At 28.3% G+C, this 21,722-nt stretch overlaps 1 protein-coding gene across 1 annotated transcript; it reads left to right on the forward strand.

Moving 5' to 3' along the window:
- The first annotated feature begins 325 nt into the window (after positions 1-325).
- LOC136087167 (uncharacterized) lies at positions 326-1,958 on the forward strand. Its single transcript, XM_065809668.1, has 2 exons — positions 326-1,123; positions 1,213-1,958. Exons 1-2 carry the CDS (start codon positions 426-428, stop codon positions 1,871-1,873), a joined length of 1,359 nt encoding a protein of 452 aa, XP_065665740.1. The 5' UTR covers positions 326-425; the 3' UTR covers positions 1,874-1,958.
- Positions 1,959-21,722: the final 19,764 nt, after the last annotated feature.

Below are 21,722 nucleotides of genomic sequence, written 5' to 3' on the forward strand. Positions count from 1 at the left end.
TTTAATAGAAGCAGCAAAAGTTGCAAAGAACTTATAACAGTGAAAAGAACGCGAAAAAAGAAGGTCTTTCCTGATGAAACTGCTTGTTACAACCACGTAAAAAACTTTGAGTGTAACGTCTTCAATGTTGCACTCGACAATTTGACTAGTCAAATTGTCGAGTGCAACATTGAAGACATTACACTCAAAGTTTTTTACGTGTAGTTTTATTTAAAAATTTTTTAAATTTAGTATCAATTTATTACATAGAACGCATCTAGGGGGTATCATCAGGCATTTTCAAAAAATATTGTTTTAACACACACCCTAATGTGACGTCAGATACTTTAATGACGTCAGATTGATCAGAGTTTATACGATTGTCAAAGTTACATTTTTTTTTATTAATATTATTATAGTTGTAATAAGAAATATTACAAAGAAAAATGATTCTGCGAGACCTAAATAAATCGTTTAAATATAAAGCAAAAACAAGTAGAATTTTTAATCGAAAAAGAATATATCTTGCCGCACAAAACTTTATAACGGAAGATGACTTTCAGAGAAAAAATGATAAAAATAATATTCTGAGCGAAGTAAATAATTTAAATAGTCCAAACTTTTTGCTAAAGCCTGAAGAAAATTTTGAAAAATGCGAAAATATGAGCCAATGGATCAACAAAAGGAAAGAATTTCGAATTAGTCTCAATTCAAATATAAAAGCTTTGCTTCGTAACAAACTTTGCAAAACAGAATTAGAACTTTTATACTTAGAAAAAAAAAATAATAAAAAATGTAATAAAGTTGATGTAATTGTTCGTGAAGAGCCTAGTTTATTCAAAATTAGTTTGAGTCCTGAGCCGGAATCCAAGTTAATTATTATTTCTGAACTAGTTGCGTTCATGAAAAACAAACGAATGAGAATGATCGATTTGTTCAGATCATTAGAAAAAAATAAAAATTGGTCAGTTTCAAAAGAAAACTTCAAATCGGCTTTAAAAAAGTTGAAGCTACCACTTAATGATTTAAAAATTGATGAGATGGTTTCCGTATTTGTTGTTGATAAATTTGGTAATTTTAATTACAAGGACTTTGCTTCTCAAATCTCTTTCTTCAAACAAATGAAAATATCAACATCTAAAAAGTAAACTTTTTTTAACATCATAAAACTTTTTTTGTTATGTTTTTGTCTTTATGTTATTCCATTATAATTTCAAATCCTTTTTTTTTTAGAAATCAGCTTTATGAAGAAAAAACCAAAAAGAAAATAATTAAAGTTAATATCGAAGAAAGTAATGAAAAAACTAATCTCAATAAAAAAAAGACTATTACGGAGAATGCCCATCGCATTAAAGAAATCAATCGAAAACCATATTATGCAGAAAATAAATTCACTATTGAAACATCTACATCAATTAATAATGTTCAAAAGACTTTGAAAAAAAATGAATTGACATCTCCAAGAATAATAGAAAGATTTCAAAATAATTATATAAGAGAAGAAGAAAAAGCGCTTTCTATACGAAAGCAGGAATATTTTCAACATTCTCTAGAAGAAAGTAAAAGATGTAGTGAGCTTTTAGCATCAACTGGAATAACCCTGAAATATGAAGTTTTAAAAAGGGCTCTTGTGCCCCCCGATGAGTTTTTTAATAAAAAAAACCCAGCACCAATTAAAAATAAAATTAGACCAGCATGTAAAACTCCATTACCAAGAGTGGCATATATTGATCTAAACTCACGAGCAAAAAATTCTCAAACAATGCGAATTAGAAAAAACTGTGCAAGTCCTAGTATATTTTGGCCTCAGCAACATATGGAAAAACTTACAATATGCATGGATAGAAAAACTCCTAATGATGGGAAAAATTCTATATTTATTCAAGTCAGATGATAAAAATAATGTGTTATACCAAATAAGAAAGTTTTACGAATTTTGCTCTAATAAACTCTAACGCTTTAATTAAGAATAATATAAATGAAATAGTACATAAATTTTTATCAAGTACAAATAAATATTTATATAAAGTTTATGTTGTAATCCAGTACCGTGGTTACTTGGTCCGAGACAACCCAATCCCCCGCAAAAAAAAACCTGTCATAATTTGTAAAAGAGCCCCTAAATTTGCATTTGCGCCCTCAAAATTCGCTAGGCTCCCTCCTTCTCTTCTAATTATTGTGTGTGGGGAAGCCTAGCCACGACTCTTATGTATTCAATAATAAATTTGCATGGGACATTATTAACAATTTGTATAATTTCTTCTAGACATTGTTAATGATTGGTTGACAAATAATTCCGTGTCGGTATTATATTTGCAGGAAGGAATTGATGTGAAAACGCTCATAAAGGCTTTGGCGCTAAATGTAAGAATCAAATAATACGAGAGATATACATAGACTAACATTTAAAAAATGTTATGCATATATATTATATATATGTGTGTGTGTGTGTGTGTGTGTGTGTGTGTGTGTGTGTGTGTGTGTGTGTGTGTGTGTGTGTGTGTGTGTGTGTGTGTGTGTGTGTGTGTGTGTGTGTGTGTGTGTGTGTGTGTGTGTGTGTGTGTGTGTGTGTGTGGATATATATATATATAATTTTATTATTAAGATTATTTAATAAAGTGATATTAATTAGTTGGTTTTTGTTGTGTTTTATTTTTATATTATTTTATCGTTAATAAAAATTTTCTCTTCTTTGATAATATTTTTATTTAATTGATAATTCAATCACTTGCTTATGATTATTACAATTATTTTTATTCGCTTTTTATTTTTACCATTATTTTTTTATTTAGCCTGTCATTGTTATTATTATTTATTAATTATTATTTTAGCATCAGTATTCAATATTTTGTTATACACGATTATACATGATATAATAAACATATATCCCAAACAAAATGTTTAGGATATATGTATATTATATCATGTATAATCGTATTGCTATTTAGCTAATCTGGTTCTGAATTAGTTTTAGTTGATAAATTTAAGTATCTATGTCTAAGCACCGGCGAAAATTGTTTTTAAAAAAGGAGTAGTATTAAAATATTAAAGTAACCGTTTAACATCAAGCTTTAATGCATAATAGGATTTACAACTCACAAAGTTCTAAATAATAATCAGTGTGGATTTAGAAAAGGCCATTTGACAAAACATGTAGTAATTAAACTAGTTAAACAAATTTAAATGAAAACAACCAATATCCCTTGGAGTGTTTATTGACCTCTCAAAAACCTTTGATACTGTTGGCCATGATATTCTTTTGTACAAACTTAAAAGTTATGGAGTAAAAATAATTTTAAATGGATTTGTTCCTATATTAAAAATCGCAAACAATGTGTATCTAATGACAAAACCTACACTAAATTAAAAAAATTACTTGCTCAGTTCTACAGGGATCTATTCAAGGGCCTTTATTGTTTATTATTTGTATCGACAATATTTTCTTATCATCTTGTATATTAAACTTATATCTTTTTGCTGACGACGATCAAGTTTTTCATACCCACTCTAACATTAAGACAATCTTTACCAAAATGAATCGTGAACTTGACAACCTCAATGAGTGGTTTAAAGCCAACAAACTTTCTCTGAACATAACTAAAGTCAAATACACTCTATTTTCTAAATCTGACACCTTGATCTTAAAACTCTTGGATATTTTAATTGAAAAAACCAAATTGCAACCGACATTTTGTATTATATTTTTAGACGTTTTAATCGATGAGCCAATAAGTTTGAAAGAGTTCATTAATCTAATACAAAATAAAATTTCAAAAAGGATTGGAGTTATGTATAAAGCTAGATATATGTTGGATAAAAACTGTTTAAAATTTATTTACTTTTAATTTATTCATAACTATATTAGGTATTGTAACATTGATTGTAACATTGATTGTAACATTGATTGTAACATTGATTGTAACATTGATTGTAACATTGATTGGGCAAACAATGACCAGCCGTAGCGCAGTGGTTAGTGCGCTTGTGTCAGAAACTAGAGATTCGAGGTTCAACGCCCCCTCTGGGCAAGTTTTATAACATCAGTAAGGAAGGAAGCGTGAACTTCCTTTCAAACGCTTTCTTTAAAAAAACAAGCAAGTCACCTTATATTTAATGCTAATACTGGTAAAACTAATAATTTAAGATTACGTATAAACGGACATATTTCCAGTTGCAGAGCTGGCTTTTCAACTGATCGATTTGACAACCATGTTTATACTTGTCAACGTGCCCACAAAAGTGTAATTGAACCTTTTTTCCAATTTTTCGTCTTTTTTGAGCTTAACAACGAAAGTTTTTTGTTATCATATGAAAAGCATTTGCACAAACAAAAACATGATACATTTAATTGATATCTCCTGCCTATAATTACAATTCAATCTTTCGTAATCAATAACTACCCACAGCAACAATATGAAAATTAAGTTATTTTTGTTTTTAATACAAATATCTTGCAATAATACCAGCACTACTAATGATTATTTGAAAGGCCTCTTGTGCTAATAGTTTTAATATATAAATAACAATTTTGTATTCGTAAATTTTTTTTGAAATGATATTGTTTTTAATAAAAACATTGTCAGAAAAAAGATTTACTGGATTTTCTATTTGTTTCACTGTTCTGACTATTTTTGAATTTATATATATATATATATATATATATATATATATATATGTATATATACATATATATTCTCTCTGAACAGTTCCATTTCAATAAAAAATGATTTGAGCTAAAAGTCTATCGAGATGTAGTGACAGATCAAAGCACTGTAACACAAATTATTATTTCTTCTGGTTTACATGTCGATAGTAAATGCTACACCTGTTAGAGTAGAAACATCTTTGCTGAAATAATCTCCCTCCTCTTATACCCATAGTATGTTTTAAGGTTTTCCCCTCAAACCTGCGTGCGTACTATATAGAAGACCTCTTATGTCAAAAAGAATTATTAATAATAATAGCAACAAAATAATAATTATAGAAAAACAACCATATGCTATGACAACCATATGCTATGATGATGCATATTGAAATGTATATATGTAAAATAAAAAATAACATAATAAAGTATATGAATATTTGGTGTCATATTTTTGTTTAAGTGACATACTAATCATTTTTATTAACTTTTTATTTTTATTTTTATTTTTTATTTGCACTAGTTATTAGCATTATAAAAAATTATTGATGTGATAAAAAACAAAACAAAAAACATTTCTTTATCATCGCATTTAAATATTTTGTTATACATATTAAAACGTAAATTATGTAAAAAAATAATAGTAATAATGAAACTTAAAATTAAAAAGCGAATAAAAAAAAATAGTAAGAGTGATGTCACTGATAAATGATATACCACTTAAATACTGCTGGGGTCATCCGTTTTTTGTGGGAAGCAATTCATTACTAATACAAGTTGCATAAAACGACATTTAGTTAAGAACCGAAAAATGAAGCTAATAACTCAAAAACGAAGTTTAACATAAATGAAAGTGCATTTACACTGAGTACTGGAATTTCCGCTATTTCTTTTTAGGATAAGATGGCAAGATCATCTTAATAATGAAAAGAAGACATTTTTCTATATTTTTTCTTATTTTTCTTTCTTTATTGCTATAAGGTGTTATAGCAGGTAGGACCCTTTCCTTTTCGTACTTTTTTTTCTCATAATAATGATGATAATAAGCAATAATAATTCTCCAGTTTTATGTGATCAGGTTATTTTACTTGTTTAAACACATTTAAAAACTACCTAAAACCTGCAAATAACAATACCACCTAGAGTTATGAATTCAGGTATAAAGAGTTTGAAAAAACTTTTTCCATTCTAAATACCAGGATTTGATCAAATATCTTGTTATACTGTTATTAATTGATTATATGATCTATATACTATAGATTTCGTTAAGTCCAGAAACTTTTCTTGTACTTAAGATTACAAGTTCAAATCCAATATACAAATGTAATGATCAATTGGACATTATGTGATCTTTCACATGTTCACATGATCATTCGCATGTTCACATAATTACTCCCATGTTCACATGATAATTTAGACACAACCATCTATAAATTGATATAAATACTTTTTGTATTTTCAAAATTCAACAAGAGTATTAATTATCTTATGTGAAGTCTTCTGCGGGTATATTTTTGGTCCACACCTTTTTTTTATTCGTTTATTATTCATAAATATTTTTTTTGTGTGCGTCAAAAAAAAACAAAATCTTGCGATGCTTGCAAATAATACAAACCAATTTCTTACTAACAATACTGTCAAGGAAAAATATGGGGATTTAAACATTAAATACTGAATAAAGTAAAAATTTGGTTTAGAGTTCGGTAACTCTCACTTAACGTTGAGGAAACAACCTGCAACGTTTCATAAAAAAAGTTTATTTTCAATAACAAACTAATTAAATTTAATTAGTTTGTTATTGAAAATAAACTTTTTACAAAGCGAGACACTGTTAAACTCTTTGGAAATTAAAATTTACCCTGATTTCTTTAAGTAAAAAAAATCCAGTCAAAATTACCAATACAATTGGTATGATTTATCGGGTTTGCTCATTCAGAAACTAATTTACTAATATTCTTTCGGCTAATTCTTTGTTTTATAAGCAAACATTTCTTGGGCATATATAAAATATGCAACCATAAAAATTTGAAAATAACTTATATTTCACAAAAACAGCTAAAGATATACTTTCTGAAGATAGACTTAAACACGCTAAAACCTAAATGACAAATATGAAAATTATAAATGTATTTTAAAAGTATTTATCAGAATTCAGTTTTCATGTACAACTATATCTAACAATATCTCTTCTGCAAACTTTAATGACAAGTTTAATAAAAATTTCGGAAAACTGGACATAAATATCCAGAATATAGGAACGCATATCAAGGACCGAAAGTATGGGACGCCTATCAGAAACGGTTCAAATGCAAAGTAAAACTCTAAGTTAATTTAAATTATCTAAAAATCCAAAAAACTCATTCTAGATACAAACAATTGCATGAAAAAAAATTTCATTTTGCTGTTTGTAAAAGTATAAATATTCTGTGGACTGATTTTGACACACACCTTAAATCAAACTATATTATTTTATATATGATATGATACATAGAAATCAATTAATTTTACTTCAGCTCTTTAGCTATTGCTGTTCTTTGTTTTAAAATGGCAGCTTTACGTTAACTTAGTGTTTCATTTCTTATCAAATCTAAGTATAATTTTAGTATAGTTGCGCAAGTTAGGAGCTATCTTGCTCTTACTCAAATATTGTGCTTGTAAGGCAATACCATCTTCAAAAAATTAGTATCTGTTAGCAACATAAATCCTCGAATGAAAAAGTTTAAATATATATTTAATATTGTGTTTCTAAATAATACCTTAATTTAGAAGTTTTTGCATCATTTAATCTATAGATAATTTCTACGATAGATACAAACTAACCTAAAAACCGTTTATCAATACAACAACAAATCGGAGTTGATGAAATGCAGGAGTAAATTACAGTATGTAAGTGGAGTTAAATTTTGACGTTATATAAATGCAAAATAATAAAAGTTTTGGTGTTAACTTTACATCAATGAGAGTGTGATTAAAACTTCTTATTCTTAATTATATGTAAATTTCAATTTAATTGATTGTATTGCCATTAACTTGATTATTTATAATTTAGTACAATAATTTCTAAAAGAGAAAAACAAAAGCAATTAGTTTGATTAGCATTCAACTGCTAAAGTGAAGTGCTAAAGTAAAGTTCTAAAGTGAAGTGAAGTGCTGAAGTTATCTTTAGCACTAACAGTTTACTGATGTGCTAAAGATAACCGTTTCTTCTATAGGCTTTGGATACTGAACAGAGTAAGAACATTTATATCATATTTTAGATTAACAAAATTATTTCATGAAAATCAGGTAGGATATTTATGGCTTACTTCACTAAAATAATGATAAAAAATCATTAGAGATTTATTTTATTTATAAACTGTTAAGCAAGGTATATGTTGAGTTTGTCCACGTTTAACGCTCTCAGTTACGTAGATGTGGCTCAGAAAATATAGTTCTTGTAACTGGAATTACAATTTTGCAAGCATATTTCTGTTTATAACAATACTCTTTTTTAAGTGTTATTGGTGTATGACCAATACATACATTACCGTAAGTTAAATAACGACATAAATAACAAAAAAATAAAGTTTTAAAATCTTTGTGTAACAATGGTTTCACTTTATACATCACTGCTTTATAGATCACTTCTTACACCCCTACTCCGTCGCTGAGTGTTCTTCACGCCCGCTAACTTAAGTTGAAAGGTGTTAGGTAATCTGGGATATAAAGGGATAGACGCAGCAAACTGTTCATACGTTTGGGTAGGAGTCTTACAAATAAAAAGAACATTTTTTTATGTTTGTGGACCTAAAGAGCATAGTTAGAATAGAGATTTGACAAGAGATCCTACTAGTCGACTACTTTTAAAGTTAATAAAAATTTAACTTCAAATGTAATAACGTCAGTAACTGATGTTCATAATCCTAGTTATTATAGCCCAGCGGGCGGGCATTGTCCGGGAGACGCCCATCAGACGTCTAAAGGATGTTTGGACCCCCAGAGCCCAGGAGAGGTCTTACGGATAACCTCCGGAACACGCGTACCCACTGGGAGAAGTACAATTGTTAATTCACAAGTTGTAAACAATATTTAGCAAATGATTAGTTTACCTTTTTTTGTAATAATAAAATAAAAATATTTTGGTTCACAACTCACAAGTATTTTATATCTTGTCTTAAATATAACGAACTATAACGAAATAAGTCATAAATCAAAAAAAAAAAAAGGTATTTCAATGAAATGAATGAAATAATTCAAAACTCTATTTTACGTTTTGGCTAGACTAAAGATTTTTTATTTTTAGTCTGTTTTTACTTTATAATTAGTAATTGTATTTTAAATGTTTGTTATTCAAATAATTGAAAATATTCAGTAAAAGATTTGGGATCTAAAGTTCTTCAAACGTGTTCTTCAAAAGTTAACCAGTTGATTAAAAGATATGCCTTTATAGTTACAGCAGCTTTATCTAACATGAAAGTACTGGCAGGGCTGTCTCTAGAGGGGAGGCCAATGGGATGTTTAACTTCCCTAAAAAAACTTTATTCAAAAATTATTCGGCAAAATTGGACCTGCAGTCAGCCAGTTTGAAAAAGTTAGCAACAGTCGTCAAATATCAGTAAACGAGAACTTTTTTTTTTACGTCATTTTTTAGCTGTTAGTCTGAAAACACGGAAACGTTTTCCCCTCCCTCTCCTCTTTAAGAACTCTTCGGGACAGCCTTAAATACTGAATTAGTCTTTATTACAAAAAACATTAAAACATTTTCCAAAACTTTTAACTAATTTTTTCTTTTTAAGTTTAGAATAAAACTTTGCTTTACATATTCTAAGATATCTTTAAAATTTACTTCTTCCAATAGATCTTTCTCTACGCTCATTAACATAAACATCTCTGACATTTTATTCTTGATTGACAAACGCAATCTATTTTTAATTACTTTTAGCTTGCTAAAGCTTTATTCACATATCACCTGAGAGTAGCTCCACGTCAAAACAACCAATTTTTTTTTTAAATGTAACCCTATGTCCTTGGATTTTCTTTATATTTTTACCATAGTTAGTACATAATAAAATAAGATAAATCCCAAAATTTCAAGGTCTAACTCCCAACGGTTTGTGAGTAATGGTTGTTTTAATTTTGGCTACTATTATTGTTTTGGTCATTTTCCGCCATTTTTAAATTTACATTTCTCCTTATAAAACCAAGTCTTTAAACATGTGAATTCTAAAAATAAGTGACTTAGTTAATCTCAAGGTGAGGAATTTGAATATATAAATAAAAAACTCATTTTATAATTAAAAAGTACCTAAATATCAATTATAAATGTTAAAACAATGGACACCTGCCCCAGTAAAATTTTTAGCTGTGGGGTAAATTTTTTAAGCTTAAAATTTCAAATTAGATCATTGTATGTTTGAAGAACATTGTGCGAAAAAATCATTTCTGCCAAATACATAGTTTAAAAATTAAATGAAAAATATTACAAAAAAAGCAAATATAGTATATTTCGCTTATCGTAGTATTCAAAATAAATAAAAATGATGCATACTTGAATTGATATACAATTTTTTATAATATATCCATTAAAAAATTATTGATTTACAAATATATACTTATTAATTTTGGTAAAATCTTGTTGGTGCACTTATTAATGTTATTACATTGGTGATTGGTATCCAACAATAATCATCCCTTTTCAGCCAGTAAAACTGTTCAGATGGACCGTGTGGATGCATAAACTTCATTTTTATATCATTATATTCTTCATCTTTTTCTTCGACGACTGCAATCCACCAAAACGAGTCATATGTACATGCGTAATATTGGTACTTCTGCATCAGCTCAAAATTTATTAAACTTAAATTTTGGTAACTTGATTTTTTAGTTATATTAATAGATTTTTGATTTATATCGTTACTAGTTTTCTTAATAACATAGATGTTTTCGAAACTGATATGCAATGGTGAAATCCTCGAGTTCCTGGTATTGTTTTTCCCTTCTCAAATCGTTTATTTTGCGTAGCTCTAACATTAACCATAGTTTCTTTATCAATTTTAAAGAACTTTATTGTAAGCATTTTTTGAGTGCAAAATTCAAACATTACATCGATTGTTAGTATTTGATTTTTTGTTGGACGTTGCAAACTTGCTCTTGCTATTGTTCGTTTTACTGTACCGCCTATTGCATCGCAAGAAGGGTTTCTTTGATACAATTACATAAAATAGCCTGAATTTGATAGACAAAACAGGTATCGTGTATGGTATCGTCAGACATAAAACAAAGTGATTCGTGTAAAATAATGCCATTTACTTTATAGTATAAAACAACTGGGTGCATCCAGATTTACACCAATGATAACTTTGTATCTTATCTTGCATAACAAATTCATAATTTTCTGAAAAGTCACAAATCACGATACACTCTTTTTCATTCAATTTGAGTTTTAAATCTTTAAGAAACTTTGTTTGGCATTTGATAATATACGAGTGAGCTGTTAGTTCATCAATACTCTTCACTAATAACTCTATATAAGTTTCAACAGTTTCAGTTTGTGTGACGAGTTGGGTCCTGTCAGTACCTTGCCATTGATTAAAACTTAACTCGTCATCAAAATCAATTTCTTCAAGCTCTTTAAGAAGAAATAGCTGTAAGGCATCTGTTCCTGGGCAACTCAAACATCTATGAACCATACAGTCATTTTTTGAAATGTCACAAACCACCTAAAAAACAAGTTTATTTATCATAATTTACTATTAAATTTTCTATTATAATCATTAAATAATTATAATAATAACTAAAATCGTTATAATAATAATTAAAAGTAAAAGTAGTATCAAATTTAATTTCCGTATAAACTGATATCTTTTTTTAGATTTCCTAACTTGTAACGTACATTTAACACACTTGTAACTCAAAACAAACCTTTTTCATTAAATTTTTATAAGTTATATCCCATTTCATTGCATATAAAAATAGAACTGCATTTTGATGATAAACACATACACACACTGAGTTAGCACCTGATTCTCCAACACTTACACACCACTTTGCAGGCACGCAGACTGCAAAATTTAGAAATTCCAAGATTAATCCCTGGCTTTATAACTTTAAATTGGCTGTACAACTCTTTCAGGTTACACAATAGCAATCGTTTTTGTACTTGTATTGTTATTTTTTCCTTTTCCAACACTTACATAATCTTTTTTACCAGACATTGTTTGTGAGTATTCATCATCTTCATAAAAACTTTGAACAATGGAGACAACATTAAGTGGAACACTTTTTCCAATTTTGTCCAATGGGAGTGAAAGTATGTCACTCTCCTGTTTCATACGACGTGCTGTTCGAATAGCATTCACACTAACTTCAAAGTAGTTAGAAGCATAGTCTCTTGACCAAGACTCAGGAGTTAAAGTGAGAACTTTTAATTTATTTTTATAGTCAGAAGCATTTATCTTTTCTTTCATCAATAGTGTCAGTTTATCCAGATCAGATGCTTTATTTTGATCTGTTTTTGAATAAGAAGTAGTAGAATTATCTATAAAATGCGAATTACTTATTCCATAATGGACTGCTAAATCTTCACCAATCTTTTTTATTGATTTTTTATATTTTTTCATTGCAGATGCAACACGTTGATGTAAAGCAACAGAATGTAAATTAATAGGAGATTCTCCTAAAATTTCCAGGGATAAATTAATATTAGTAAATGGTTCATCTTCTTCTGTCGATATTTCATCTACTTCATTTTCACTTGGGTGTTCTACTGATAAAACTGCCTTTGACTTACAGCAAGTACATAACTTCCACCCAAAACTCTTAATCCTAATGACTCAAAGTGTCTAGCCAACATTAAAGATATTGTATATTTACCTAAAAAAAAAAGAATATTTAAGATACGTGTTGTATACTTTTACAGATAGTATTCATATATTTGAAATCAAATTACCTTTTATTTATTTTTTAATGTACTTTATAAACATCACAGCAATTGCCATTTTTCTTTTCAAATCTTTTTTGAAAGTAGTGAAAATGGTGATTACAAATGCTGAATAGTTCTTCACAAGCACGCAACTCAGATCTCCATAAAATGTTTTGACGAGTATCAGTGTCTAGGTCATGTAGTAAAAAAATCTCTTTATTTCTAGAATATGAGGTTTTATGGCATTCTGACTTCAAAACTTTACCAATATCACATGAAATCATATTGGTAATGAATTTAAAAATGTTATACTTGCAAATTTAAAAATGCATAATGTATTAATTACATTATTTATGTAGGGTTAATTGCAACATTTAAATTAGATAAATATGTCTGAATTCAGCAATTAAACTTTGATATTTGGGAAAGACAAGGAAACAAGGAAACAAAAAGGAAATAAAAAAACACATTAAAAAATCTTTCATAACATAAGAAACACTTCGATTTAGATAGGAATTATCATTTTTCCTAAAGTACTATGGCAATCTATATACATTTATAGTACAAAAGTAAAATATTTACAAAACTATGTATTTGGCAGAAATGAAATTTTTCGCACAATGTTATTCAAACATACAATGATCTAATTTGAAATTTTAAGCTTAAAAAATTTACCCCACAGCTAAAAATTTTACTGGGGCAGGTGTCCATTGTTTTAACATTTATAATTGATATTTAGGTACTTTTTAATTATAAAATGAGTTTTTTATTTATATATTCAAATTCCTCACCTTGAGATTAACTAAGTCACTTATTTTTAGAATTCACATGTTTAAAGACTTGGTTTTATAAGGAGAAATGTAAATTTAAAAGTGGCGGAAAATGACCAAAACAATAATAGTAGCCAAAATTAAAACAACCATTACTCACAAACCGTTGGGATTTATCTTATTTTATTATGTACTAACTATGGTAAAAATATAAAGAAAATCCAAGGACAAAGGGTTGCATGGCCTGGTTGTTTTGACATGGAATTACTCCTGACTAAACGACAAAATTAGAATGTACTCGCACGCAAAATAAAATTGATGAATGTCACTGAATGCATATTAAATTTATATAATAGCTTAATACAACAAATTTAACATCCAGAACATTGCCTAGTTTTTTAGAAGCTAATTCTTTTATATGCATTTATGCATATGACCAGAGCTAGAACAATCATCAACATTTGTTAAATAAATTAAGTTAATGTTAAATAAACAGGTAAGATTTAATCAAGTTAAATTTTTTTAATACTTTTGGTATATGTCATTTGGTAACTGTTCATCTTTACGTGAATAAAAACTTAATCAAAATAGCTAAAGTTTTTAATCACCTTAAGCTGACCAATTACTGAGTAAAAGCAGTTGGTCATCTTTATTCACCTGGCCAACTGACTTTACATTAGTTTTAGTAAAAATACGTCTCTTATGCACAAACATTGTTTTTGTAAATATAAATATAGATTTTGGGATGTGCTGTTGTATTTTTAATCCCTTTAAATATTTAAGATTTGTGATTTTATTATTAACTGTGCATAAATGAAATTTTCATGCATTTTATTTCTAAGTTTCGTGCATTTAGTGGAATACTTATTTTAATTTTATCTTTTGAACAAGGCAGACATAGCTTGTTAAATGAAAATGATGGTTTTTTCCTATGATGGCATACTGACAAGTTAGGTGTGTTGCAATAGTGACGAGTGGAGAAAACCTTTTTTTCTCATAAAAACAACATATTTGTTAGTGATGTAAAAAGGAATTTTTACTTCACTAAAAAATTTTCGGTTCAAAAAACACATAAAACGCAATATCTCTTATGCACATGCACGAAATTTTACACTGCTGCTGTGTAGCTTGAAAGGATTAATTAGGATGACTACGCATAATTTCTGGCATTTCTGAGGGAAGACTCTAAGGTCAAATGAACCCTCAAGTTAGCCTTGATGCCAACCAGCCCCACCCTATGCCATCATTGGAGCAGTAGTTGCCTATGATGGCTTGTACTTTTTTTATGATACTTGTACTTTTTTTAAATAAAAATAACTAATAAAAAATAAAACTGATGAAAACTCCTAGGGCTATTATTGTTCTGCATGTAACAAAGAATGTATTCATATCAAAACTTTTGTTCTTGGCCTTCAGGATACTGATTAATGAAGCTTCCGAATTAAGTATGCCATCATAGGCGAATTTAAACAGTATTAGTTGGCCAAATATTGGGGGAGGGGGGAGGGGGCGGGAGGTCATAAACGGTAAAAAATTGCGTGACGTAATTTATAGACGACCCCTAAGTTCTTTGAACATTGATAGATAAGTCGTAATCAAACAAAAAAAATTTAAAAAAAATGAAGTTGTTTTTTACCGCAATTCCCGAAGGGGTCTTCTATAAAGTACGTACGCAGGTATAGAGGAGTTATCCAAAAGCTTATAAAGGCGTACAAGGGGGAGGATAAGTTAAAGACAGCAAGTACGTGGTTCAACTCTCGTTCTCTATCTCTCCTAAAACTTGATTTCTTTTTACTTTTTTTTTTTTTAAAAAAACATAGCATTTTACAAGTTTAAACAATCAAATCGTTTAAATCAAAAAGTTTAAACAAATAAATTTTAAATCAAAAAGTTTAAACAAATCAAATCGTTTTACTGCTTACGTACTTTATGGATGCCCCGTTTGCAGAATTACAAAGCCCAAGAATTTGATAACGGAGCAATTACAAAAGGCTGTAGTCGTGGTGTACAAAAATGTTCTTTTTTTTTTTTTTTAGTCTAGAATATATTTTGCTGTTTAATAAAATAAGTTACATAAGATTATCACGTAATAAAATATATAAACAAATAAGACAATTTAAAAAACAGACCGGGACTCAAAGAAGATATGGGTGATACAATACCACCACAATCTTTTCATAGAGCCCCTTGAAAAAATAAAATGTCGTCAAAATGTTCAAATAAACTGCAGATAAAAGTAAGATGTAAAAACTTCAAATTTAAATACTCAAGGATTTAAAATATATACACCATTGCATAAATAACTACAAAAGATATGTATAATTAATTTTTCAAAGAATAAAAAAGTAAAACTATTTTGATAAAACTTAACGGAGTTCTTGTAATTCCTCCGAATTAAAAATGTGTTTTTTTGCTAGCAACTTAAATGAGTTTAATGATTTTACTATATTATCTTTTTTAGCTTCTTTTTTTTTAAAATAGTTCCATATTTTTGGTCCGCGAAATGCTATTGAACACTCTGTAAACTTGTTTTGTTTCTTAGGCAATTTAAAGAAATTTGATTGGTTTGTTCTAAGGAAATACTTTTCATTTATATTTTTTTTAAACTTACAATTAAAATTTACTGGAGTTAGGTTATTTGTAAACTTATACATAAAAATTAGGTGTTGATAAATATTTATTTCATAAATATTCATCATTTTCATGTCAAGCATTAAGGGTTTCGTGTGCTCCCTTCTTTTTTTTCCGTATATAATTCTACACGCATGTTTTTGAACACTAAGTATTTTTTTAAGTTTAGTAGTTTGCGTGCTGCCCCATGTAATATTGGCATAACTGATAAAACAATGAATTAAAGAGAAGTAAATTAATTTAAGACATATAATATTAACATAAGGACGAACTCGGTTCATCATGCCGATGGCTTTACTAACTTTTGATTGTAAATATTTAATATGGGGAAGCCAAGATAAATGCTTGTCCACAAGTATCCCTAAGAACTTTAAAGAGTCTTCCTGTTTTATTTCTTTATTATTTAAAAAAAGATCTGGTAGTTTGAGGGGAAAGTTTACTTCTTGCGACTTTTTATAAAATAATGTATACTTTGTTTTTTTAACGTTTAATGAGAGTTTATTTGCTTGAAACCAATCATTTACATTATTTATTTCAAAGTTCATGTCAGCATAAAGTTGCTTGATACTATAGTTGGAAAGAAAGAGATTTGTATCATCAGCAAACATAATTGGGTTTAATTTTACTGATGCATTACTTAAGTCGTTTATATAAACTAAGAATAAGAAAGGGCCTAGTATTAATCCTTGGGGTACTCCACAGGGGACTTTAAGAATTCCGTATTCTTTTTTATGAACATATTGTGTTCTATCAGTAAGGTAACTTTTAATCCAATTGAAGTCCTTATTAAATACCCCATAATACTTTAATTTTTCTAACAAGATGGAATGATCAACAGTGTCAAAAGCTTTAGTTAGATCAATAAATATACCTAAGGTAAATTTATTTTCATTAAAGCCATTATTTATTTGATCGACTAATTCAATAATCGCATGTTCAGTTGAAAGATTTTTCTGAAATCCGAATTGTTTTGGATAAAAAAAATTGTTTTTTGTTAAGTGGTCAAAGATTCTATTATAAATTACACGTTCGAATATCTTTGAAAATACAGAAAGCAATGATATAGGCCTGTAGTTAGAAGCATTTCCATGATCATTATTTTTATAAACTGGAATTACTTTTGCGAGTTTTAGTACATCAGGAAATATTCCTTGGCCCAGTGAAAGCTTGACTATATAGAACAATGGTCTACTGATGCTTTTTTTATTTGAAATTAGTATATTACTGGGAATACCGTCAAATCCTGATGAATTTTTATTTTTTATCGAAAAAAAAGCCGTTTCAAATTCTTTTAATGTCAAGTCGAAATCAATGTATACTTTAACTGAAAATGTATACTTTAAAATGTATACTTTAACTCAATTCGAAAACATTTTATTTACCATGTGGATGTCACGGTCTCAATCTAATTCTTGAAGACAAGGCGAAAATTTTAGGTTTTATTTATAATCATGATTTGAATACTGCTATTCCGAATATCGCTATAGCCCTTGGTATAACTTTGACAATACCGATCGCTGTTGCATCGGGTAAAAGAATATTTTCCAAGTTGACATTAATCAAAGACACAAGAACGCCCAAACAGTCTGGCAATAATATCTATCGAACAAGATAGTTTATTAACAATTAACTTAAAACTTTGCAGCGAATAGCTATTGATTTTTGTTAAACGTTTATAAAATCTGTAAATTTGTGAAAACTCGTTTTCCGCGAAGTCTTGGACATACAATGTACACAAAATGAATTAAAAATCATCAAAAAGCAATTTTTTTTTTTTTTAAATTTTTTTTATTCAGCTTCTAGAACTTATTGCCTGCTGCGAAGTGAACGATGAGCAGTTGTTCCCTCTCTCCCCTCTTTAGATATTTTAGAAATAATTTTCTTATTGTAAATTTATATTTAAAACACCATATTGTTTAAAAACTGAAGTAAATTAGAGAGACACTGTTTATAAGTGATATGAAACTTTATTAATATTGTGTGGTGCAAAAAAAAAAAAAAAATTCTGACTGTTGGGATTAGGGATGGCACTTTTACTTATTTTGATGTAAAAACGCGAATTACTTTTAAGCGTAAATTACTTTACATAACTCATACAAAAAAATATAATTAACTTACATTTAAAAGTCGTTTTTTTTTACATAAATTATATAACGTTTAAAACTTAATTACTTTTGTTAAGTTTTTTAAATGTTAACTTAAAAACTGTTATTTAAAAAATATAACTGTTACTTGAAAAAGTAATTTACTTCTACAAGTAAAAGTTATTTGCATTTTTACTTTTACTTGTAAATGTAACTTACTTTTAATGGTAAGTCGTGTAAAGTAAATTACTTTGAATTTTGGTTATAATTATGTAAAAAAATTACATCGAAACGTAATTTACTTTTTAAATGTAAAAATAGTTATTTATGAATTAAACTTACGTTAATATAATATTTAAAAAACATAATATATACTTTAACACCAACAAAGTAAAATAAAACTGCATTATAACATCAAATTACTTTACATGTAAAAGTAATTAATTAGCAAAAACAGCTTACATAAAAGTAATTAGAAAAAAGTTGTTATTTACTTTTACAAATCAAAGTAGATTTTTTCTTTGAAATTTTATACTTTATTTTGTAAGTAAGTAAAATGTAAGTTATATTAATTACTGTCTCAAAGAACAGTCATTTCATGTTAATTTATTACAAATTTTAAGATAGGTAGCGTATTCAAATCCATTGCCTGTTTGAGGGCACTTCTGGGTAATACTTCAGGTATTACTCTGATGTATGTGGGCAGTGTTTATGGAGGGGCATCTGGAAAGGATTTTTTTCACGTATATCATAAAGGGTAGATCTATTACAATTAGGGGTAAATATAGTCAAAATGCGGGTATACCAGTAATGTCGAGAAGGGCTTCCTGCCCCGTGAGAGCTTATAGGAGCTGCTAAATAATCATTGATTTTTTATTTATTTTTTTATTTTTTGTTTATCAGAAATAGGTTTGTGGCCATAATGAAACTTTGGCGGGTGGGGGGGGGGGACATAATTTCTAAGCTATGGGTAATTTATGCATGTGTAAACCTTGAAAAAGTAACTGTTCGTTAAAGCACGCTTTTTCTCCAGTTTTTATTTCTTTGTTTTTGCCTTTTCAGTCAAGTATTTAGTTATGGTAATATGACGCAATATTACATTTTTGGTATCCGCAAGGATATCGACTGCTTAAACAGTTTTCAAAAAATTATAAGTCATTTAATCTTGTATAATTTATGTGATTAAAGGATTGTTTATCAGATAAAACCTTTTGTTACGTTTTATCATATATAATCTATTTGAAAAAAGATGGTATCATCTTCTACTATAGGTTGTAGGCACCCTAACAACCTCCTTTTTGTTGCGTTGGTGTCCAACCCGCACAAGGTTGATTAGGAAAGTAAAATCTTATTCAATTAAAACAGTGTTTTAGAATAAACTTGAAATTTTTTTTCAAACGTTAGTTTGACTTCATAAGATGTTTGTCGGCTATCAGTTGTCCCGGAATCTTGCGATTGATTTTTCACTACCTTCCAGACTAGCTTGAGCTCTGAAACTTTCAGCATTTATGTAAATTTAATAGAAGTACATCTTAAAATTGTTTTCGGAGCCAACTGAAGAACTCCACTTTTTTGAATCTCATTTTTTTTTTTTTTTTTTTTTCACTTTATCTTTCAGACTTTACTTTTATTTTACTTTATCTTGACAGCATTTGTGTAGTCTCTATGAACATACATGTTAAATTTGTTTCCTGGGCAAGGGGCGTTTTACACTTTTTTTTTTATTCTAATATTTTGTTTTTCTTTAAAGTTGGGGCTTATAACTTTTTGGAAAGAAAGATTTTTTGCAAAAAAGCTTTGAAAAGGCTTTTTTTTTATTTATTTGTTTTAGTATTAATTTTTTTGTCCGAATGAAACAAGTTAGTGACCCTGATAAAAGTTTATTGTAAAGAAGACGGGCATATTTTGGCTATGCTGCTGCTTTTCGCTTCTCTTATTCAGCGTGGTTGTTGTTAGGGCCGTCCTGAAGAGGCCTCTTATTTGGGGGGAGGGGTCGTATGTTTTTTTTCCCAACTAGAAACACACACAATAAATAAAAGGTCCTCGATATTTGATATTTGCCAACTATACTTCAAAACTGAAATGCTAAATGTACAAAATGCGCTAACCCAAATGCATATATAACAGCTTGGAGGGGGGGGGCGGGGGAAGGGGAGGTTACCCCGTTCGGGACAGTCCTGGTCAGCCTGGACGTAACAACCACTCTAACAGAAATAAATATTAATTTTTTTTTGTTGTTGTTTATTTATTAATAGCTATTCATGAAATTGTTGTCTGGGACGAACTAATTTCAATTAATCTATTCCAGACAAATAATCCTTTATTATTATTTTTTTTAGTTATTCCTTTATTATTTAGTTATTACTCTATTATTATCTTTATTATTCTATTATCTAATTATTCTACCTAGTCATTTCCAGAAATTTTATTTTGGTCAGATTGGTTTTTAACAACATTTTGGTCAGATTGGTTTTTAACAACATTTTGGTCAGATTGGTTTTTAACAACATTTTGGTCAGATTGGTTTTTAACAACATTTTGGTCAGATTGGTTTTTAACAACATTTTGGTCAGATTGGTTTTTAACAACATTTTGGTCAGATTGGTTTTTAACAACATTTTGGTCAGATTGGTTTTTAACAACATTTTGGTCAGATTGGTTTTTAACAACATTTTGGTCAGATTGGTTTTTAACAACATTTTGGTCAGATTGGTTTTTAACAACATTTTGGTCAGATTGGTTTTTAACAACATTTTGGTCAGATTGGTTTTTAACAATATTTTGGTCAGATTGGTTTTTAACAACATTTTGGTCAGATTGGTTTTTAACAACATTTTGGTCAGATTGGTTTTTAACAACATTTTGGTTAGATTGGTTTTTAACAACAACCACGCTGAATAAAAGAAGCCAAAATACGAAACTTTGAATACAATTTCAAAATGCAAAGCCATTTCCAAAACAAAAACAATAAACCAGACAGTCTTTTAAAAAAAACTTTTAAATAACTGATGTAAATAACATCAAGATTAGTTAAATAAAAAAATTACAGTTAAAAATGTTCAAGTAAAAGTAATTAACTTAAAAAAAATGGATAACTTTTCATAACCATAATAACTGATTGTTTTAATTTATTTAATATGGTGAATTTAGTAGAATAGTTCAGAAAAGAACACTTTCAAATTTAAGATTATATGGTCAATTGTGAAGAAAAGTCTTGATGTTATTTTATCATACAGATGAAATAACTTCAAGTTCTCTTTATTTTAATAAATTTTTGTTTCTTTTTTTACTTTAAATTTTCAAAAATTTGGAGTAAAAAAGTAAACAGAAGTGCAAATCACAATATTTAAACAACCAGATTCCAATCACATATTTAAAATCAGGCCAGTAGCAAGCTTTTTTTTTTTTTTTTTTTTGAGAATTTAACTTTATGTAACGACATGGAGCAAACTCCAAGCATTTATATATTCATGTTTATGTAAAGCTTTTCAATAGTATTGCGATAATCGGAGTCTGTTAACAATAAACCCCTAAAATGTTAACTTCCCTTTCATGCCATTAGAGTGTGAGCGATGAGTTTATAACATTTATATATACTTTTTTTAACATTTTAAACTAAATTTAAGTTCATTAACAAGTCTCTAAAGCCATGCAATAATCTCTAAGTGTTTAAAAACTCTGACCATATAAATTTTGAGCAACCTCCCGAATTATTT

Source organism: Hydra vulgaris, chromosome 11 (genome assembly GCF_038396675.1).
Source record: "Hydra vulgaris chromosome 11, alternate assembly HydraT2T_AEP".
In the NCBI taxonomy this organism is placed as follows: Eukaryota; Metazoa; Cnidaria; class Hydrozoa; order Anthoathecata; family Hydridae; genus Hydra; species Hydra vulgaris.